We start from the raw sequence: 6896 nt of genomic DNA, 5'->3' as shown, positions 1-6896 counted from the left end.
CTCTCGTCATTTTGATAATTTTGGCCATTTGGGTGATTTAGGTCATTTTGGCCATTTTGATAATTTTGGTAATTTAGGCCATTTGGTCATTTTGATTTCTCTGGTCAAATTCGTCATTTTGATAATTTTGGTAACTTTGGCCATTTGGGTTATTTAGATCATATTGGCCATTATGATAATTTTGATAATTTTGGATATTCAGGTCATTTTGGTTATTTTATTCATTAGTTTAGGTCATTTGGTCCATTTTAATCATTTTGTCAATTAAGGTCATTTCTGTCATTTGGGTTATTAAGGTCATTTTCCAATACCAATCGGTATCGAGCAACACGAAAATATTGCCACACAGAACAAAAAGTAAATTTCTTTTAACACTGGAACGCCCAACGCATGTCAAACTTACACGGACGCCCAAGCCTCCCAAAAAAGTTGGAACGGCAACTTAACTCGCTGGTTCTCGGGCATAACTCAACCAATCGGGACGAATCTTGTTTCCAGGGATTTGTAAGAATGTCTAGATGATCCTAAAATTTTGCAGAACTTGATTTGAACAAATCTGTAATTTCTGCGACTGAAAACATCGTTCCACCTTTTTTAAAAAAGACTGCCTCCACGGAATTTTTGGGCAATTTTTTTTTGCACGCGAAAAAAAAAGTTGGAACGATGTTTTTGATCTCAAAAATTACAGATTTGATCTAATTGAGTTCTGCAAAGTTCTAGGATCATCTAGTCATCCTAACAAATCACTGGAAAAAAGAATCGTCTTGATTGGGTGAGTTATGCTCGAGAACCAGCGAGTTGAAGTTACCGTTCCAACTTTTTTGGAGCCTTGGGCGTTGGAATGTTAATGTTCATCTTCAACCGGTTACCAAACAATTTGAAGAATCAATAATTCACCACGACAAATTTCAATTTCACCACAGCGCATTTACAAGCGTTTGACAAATATTGGAAAATTTACTGCAGTGCAGTTCAGACTCGATTATCCGAAGTTTCGATTATTCGAAGGTTTGTATGGGACTTCGAATCATGAATACATTTTTTTTTCATATTTTTTATATTCCTACTTTTAATATATATATAAAAAATTTCGACGGTTTTGTTCGAACGCGAATCAGTTCAATACAGAGCGTCGGATCGAGGTGCTCTTTGTTGCGTTGGGTTCGTATAAGCCCAAGGAAGGTTCTTACGCCAAAAAGTGGCAACTTTGGCCACTCTGGAACCGATTCCGGAAAATCTGCAGATTGTATGGAAAAAGTTGCGTAAAATCAAATTTTGATCATAGGAGGCTGAACAAGGAAATAGCTAAAAACGTCAACAAGCGAAAAAAGGAAAAGACGTAGTTTTTCGGGTAAGGCTTGTTTAACATAAAATTCGAATTCCCCATTTTAGTCTAATTTGAATAGTTGATTGCCCAATAAATTACTAAATGCATTTTTTTATATTCCATCACCGCCATTTTGGGCGCCATCTTGGATTTAAAATTACTAAATCACTTTAGAGTAGTTCAGGGGTCTACCCTAAGCCGCACTTAAAAAAAAGAAATCGAGAAAAATATTATTTTTTTCGTGATTCGATTATCCGAAGTGAAATTTGTCCTAGGCCTAGGGGGAAAATCGAGTCTGTACTGTACCAAAAAAAAAATTGAATATGACATAACTTGGGCAGGTAGAAACACGCACAAAACACATCTCCACCGGTGTGCCTTCCAAGCGGCGACACCACGAAACGATCTGACCTTCAAATTAAGGTGGGATTTTCTTTCGATTCTATAGCAAATAAAGCAACGCATTACATATTTTAACGGAATAGTCGTGTTAAGAGCGCTTTATTGTAGAAGTAGAGAATATATATATATAGATGTGATTGTAAAAAAATACACAGAGTTAAACAGCTCATGAGTTTACATACAAGTTAGTCGACGACAGGGGATATAACAATCAACAGCCGCTTGGTTTTTTTTTTGGCTTTCTGTTGAAAGATTATCTTTAAACCAAATTTATTTATTTTTTAAACTGACTAACCGATTAAGTTAATACACCTATACGATATTTTTTTATTTGTTTATTTGTCTAGATTAATCTTAATTGGTTCGGGTTTCTCAAATCAATTATCAACGAATTGCAAAAAATATGCACGTTAAACTGTGGTTGCAGAAAAAAGGAAAGATAAATGTACATATGAATATTAACAAGAACCTATTACACTTAGAAACATTTAACGACAATCTGCAATTGCATTAGTATTGACTGTGTTTGACTAAAACAACAAGTGAAAGTTTCTCTTAGTGCTATTTAGGCTAACTGTTTTATTCTTTACTGTTTCTGTTACTACGAAATCACGTTTTGTTTTGTTTTTATTCGTTAATCGCGCTTTAAAGTGTGTGTGAGCAGATATCAGTGTTACTTATCGTTTCGTTAAAAATACTTCTACCAAGTGTGGGGACAGGGACAGAAAAAGAAGTGTACAAAAATTGAGCTCTTTGCAGGCCACCTTTCGCCAGGGTGCGAAAGGGGAAAAGAGAAAGGGTAGCGAAGGGCCTTTCCAAAGTTGGTTTTGAATTTTCATGTTTTTGTCACTGTGCAAATTACACACAAATTGAGTGAAATGCCATGCGTCTCCATGGCAAGTGCGCTCGATGGAGACGCATGGCGTTTCATCGAAAAAATGATTTTTTTGTTTAATTTTAGTCAGTGACTCAAACTAAAAATTCGAAAACCGAGAAGCAGACCATGGCAGCCGAAAGTAAGATTTGGAAAATCGAAACTCGAGAAGTGCTAGAGCGGAAACTTTCATTTTCGTCTCCTTCCTAAACAGCGAATTCTTTTTCTTCCCTTTTAAATCCCTCTAATCTTTTTTCGCACGACATTTTCGATTAAGTTTTTATAGATGAAAGGCTAAAAAGTAGTTGCTTGTTTTATGCTAGAATATTTTATTATAAATACACAATTTAAAGGCAGCGTATTCAATACTCGGGGCAACAAAAGGGGAAAATAAAGATTTTTAAAATATTGCTAAAAACAACCAAAGACACGCGCGCATTTGCATACTGCTCTTAAAATACACTACACAGTAATGTTGGTGCGTCTGATGTGCCGTTTTTTAATGCTAAGTAGAATTACCATACTAATAATTGCTAACACTTCCTCCTCTCTGGGTAACCTGCTTCAATCCGCAATTATTTCGTTCTCAATATACACACAAACAATTATTTCACACATACAGTCACACTCATTTGGCACCGCGTTCTCAAAAATTTGACTTTACAACAAAAAAAAAACTAAACATTAAAAATTTTAAACACAAAACGAAAAAAATATCCTTTAAAAAAACAACTAACCTCACCCGCTTAATCATCCCAATCGTCGTTGGCCGAGTTCGAGTCGCTGTCGTCCTCATCCGACGACCGGATGACGCGGCCTCGTTCGGCCAGCGCTCTCCTCAGGGCATCCGCTAGCGCATCCGTGCCGCAATCTCCGCTTCCGGCACTTCCGCTGCTTCGGTCCGTGCCGGGGCCAGCGTTCTGTTCGCGGTCCTGCACCGGCCGCAGCACCACTCCGCCGCTCCGGATCTGCGACATCAAGTCACCCCGGAGGTCGCTTCCGCCGCCACCGGAACCGGAGCCGGTGCTGAGGGCGCTCTGGTCCACTGGCTGTTAAAGATGAAAAAAGTAAGATATTAAAAAAAATATTTAAATCAAAATGTTAATTCAGTCTCAAGATGGAGAATTTCCCTTGCCCCCTTAAAAAAGTGGAGCGTCGAAAATTTCCGTCTTCGAAATCAAATTTTATATCGTGAAAAAATGCAAACAAACTGTTTTGGAAGCTGTGACAGACGAAAACAAGAAAAAACTTGAAATCTAATAAACACCTTTCGCAGCATTACCAATATTATTTCCTTTTCTGTTATTTGTGAATTTAGGATAGAAAAATCTGTAAAATACAGATTTGTCTGAATATCTGGCATGGCTGGTCGTAAGATCGGTGCGTTTTGGTTGTTGACATTTTGCAGTACCTCTACAATTTTTGTTTTTTTTTAACCACATGAGATTATAGTTCGTGTTCCAGGGAACAAATTTCCTGAAGACTGCGAAGAGATTCGTCCGCTCTGAAAATGTGTAACACCTCTCAAAATTGCAACCTTATACAATTAAAACTCGTATAGTGCGCAGGCGTTACGCTTTGCATTTCATTGATTGCTCTAAAATAAAGTAATATTTTTGAAATCTCTTTGAGGCTAGTTGTAGATTGGAAAAAGACGAACAAATTGCTTCAAAAAGATTGCACAAATATAATACCGTTTTAGATTAATCGAAGGATTACAAAGCGTAACGCCTGCGCACTATGCGAGGTTTAATTGTATGCAATTTAAGGGTGTCGCCACAGCTGGGGGCAAACATCCAAGCAAATCAAATTTGCACACGAGGGATTTGCTCCCGCGTAAAATGTAATGATTCACCAAAAAAAAGTCTAATAATTATGCAAAGAAAAAGAAAAAAAAATCAAATAATCCTTCAAATCTTAAAAAAGTTTAAGTTTAAAAATTAAAATCTAAAAAAACTAAAACTTTAAGATTTTTAAGGGACAAACAATAAAAAAAAATTAAATTTAAATATTAAAAAAATCTAGACCATTAAATAAATTCAGAAAAATTCCAAAAATTACAAAATTTAAAAAGAAAATGTAAAAGAGAGAAAAAAAAACAACAAAATTTTAGAAATTCTTGAAACATAAAAAAAATCAACAAACTTAAAAAACATAATTCAAAACAAATGTAAAATAGGAAATTTCCTGGCATTCAAGAAGTTTTTAAAAGCTAAAAAAATTATCTAAAAATTAGAATGTGTTTTTAATCCAAAATTTATTTGAAAAACAAATTCTATGCTTTCAAAAAAATCCAAACAAAAAATAAATTTCTAAATTCTGAAAATTTACAGGATAAAAAGTTCAAAAATAACATACAATTTCTAAATTAATTCAAATGGAATGATGCACGAAAAAATCTCATAATCTTGCAAGGAAAGAAGTTTTAAAATTGGAATTTGTTGAAATTAATCTATAAGATCTTTTTAAAGGGACTAAAAACTTAAAAAATCAGGAATTCAAAATATAAAAAAACTAGATCAATTTAAAATTTAGGAAAAAAAATTCCAAAATTTTAAAATTCTAAAACAAAGAAGGAAAAAGGGAAAAAAAATAACACCATTTAGAAGTCTTAAAAAAATGTTTTCAATAAGAAAAAAAAAATAAAAAAAATTATATAATAATTCAAAACAGATGAAAAATTATTAAATTTCGAAAAATTCTAGGAAATTTAAAAGTTAAAAAAATAGAATGATCTTTGAAAACTATATTTCTAAGCCTTTCAAAAATAAAAATATATCCCTAAATTCTGAAAATTCACAGAAAAAAAAAATCAAAAACAACATTAAATTTTAAAATAAATTTCTGAATATTTCAAGATTACTTTTTTAAAACAACCTATGCGCCATAGGTTTCCTATGCACATAGGACCATTCGAAAAAGTAAGTGAGATTTTAACTATTGAATTTGTAATATTTAAATTTTAGAACTTTTAAATGTTGAATATTTTGTATTTTTTGTAAATTACTGATAGAAAAACCTATTGTTTGATGATTCCTGCATCAACTGTCAAAATAGCTTTTGAGTTTTCTTCTTTCATCTCATTATGATTATTGCCAGCAAGAGCATCCATTTTCTATCACTCCTTCTCTTTTCCCCGTTCACGCACACACACCGAAGATTCTTTTGTTTTCTCAGAAAAGGGCAATGGTAAAACGCGAGAGGGGAATTGGGAACCGACCTCGTATTACGTCTCGTAATACGAGGCGTTGGCAAATTTTGATTTGCTGCGGCTTTTTGGGCTATATTGATAAGAATTTCTGTTTTACCACTTATTTTATGTAAAATGCTTGTAAGAAAAAAATCTTTTAACATATTTACCAGGGTTGTTAAAATATCAAAATATCAGCTCTCAGCAACTACAATTATCCCGCCAGAATATTCATGCCTCAAATACAACTGCTCTTATCTCCTTATTGAAACTCTCAGCGCCGAACATAGCCGAACACGTTTCCATGTTTACACACTCGCGATTGACATTTTCCTTTTCTCTCTCATTCTCGCTTTCACGATCATCCTACCGCAACAGCGTTTATCCATAAAAGCTGCCACAAAACCAATTTCGCAAACGCAGTTTACCGGGACGTCATGCGTGGTCGGTTCCTAATCGCCATCTCGCGTTATCTCATTGCATTTTTCGGAGAGATTGAGAGACTCAGCGATGAGAGCGCATAGTGGAGGAAAAGGGGAGAATTGATAGAGAGAGAATGACATCGCTGGGAATCATGATACACAAGAAGAGATCTCAGAAGCTATAGTGACGGCCGCTATACATTCGGATGTAGCCGGTGCATAGATAATCATTTGATAGCTTTTCTATCACTGATAAAATTAAACAGAATCATACGTTTGCGCTAGCCATAATAGTTTAAATTAGGCTCAATTTTAATATTATTTTTTAATTCACTCAGTTAGAGTAAATGTAAGTGATGTTTGATAAACAAAAATTTATTAAAAAAACTTTTGATTCAAAAAAAATATTATAAAATTCTGTGTCAAATCCATCCAGTTTTCATTAGTATTTTTAATGTCTTAACCTTTTGATTCTGAAATAGTGAAAGGAACCTTAAATTTAATGTTAGTTACTAAAGAAGAATTGAGTAAATTTAATTTGAAAATTGTTCAAAATATTACAAAATGATTCAAAAATTAGAAAAAAAAAACAAGCTCGTATGCTTGGGATTCCCGACTTTGTGACTCCCGACCTGAGTGGCCACCCTGAAGATTTGATATTTTTTATGTTAATTATTTGGA

General features: G+C 34.0%; 1 protein-coding gene across 5 annotated transcripts in view; it reads right to left on the bottom strand.

Annotated features, from left to right (window-relative positions):
- Nucleotides 1-1796: 1796 nt before the first annotated feature.
- The window catches only part of LOC6038460 (neural Wiskott-Aldrich syndrome protein), a 45831-nt gene continuing 40731 nt past the window's right edge, over nt 1797-6896 (bottom strand). For all 5 annotated transcript variants that reach the window (XM_038266823.1, XM_038266825.1, XM_038266821.1 and 2 more), the window contains exon 10: nt 1797-3652. In XM_038266823.1, the coding sequence (XP_038122751.1) occupies nt 3350-3652 (303 nt within the window). In that variant the 3' untranslated portion in view covers nt 1797-3349. The remainder of the gene's footprint in view (nt 3653-6896) is intronic.

Source organism: Culex quinquefasciatus, chromosome 1, assembly GCF_015732765.1.
Source record: "Culex quinquefasciatus strain JHB chromosome 1, VPISU_Cqui_1.0_pri_paternal, whole genome shotgun sequence".
NCBI lineage: Eukaryota > Metazoa > Arthropoda > Insecta > Diptera > Culicidae > Culex > Culex quinquefasciatus.
Note: the sequence above shows the minus strand (reverse complement) of the source record. Positions and strands in the feature narration are given on the sequence as shown.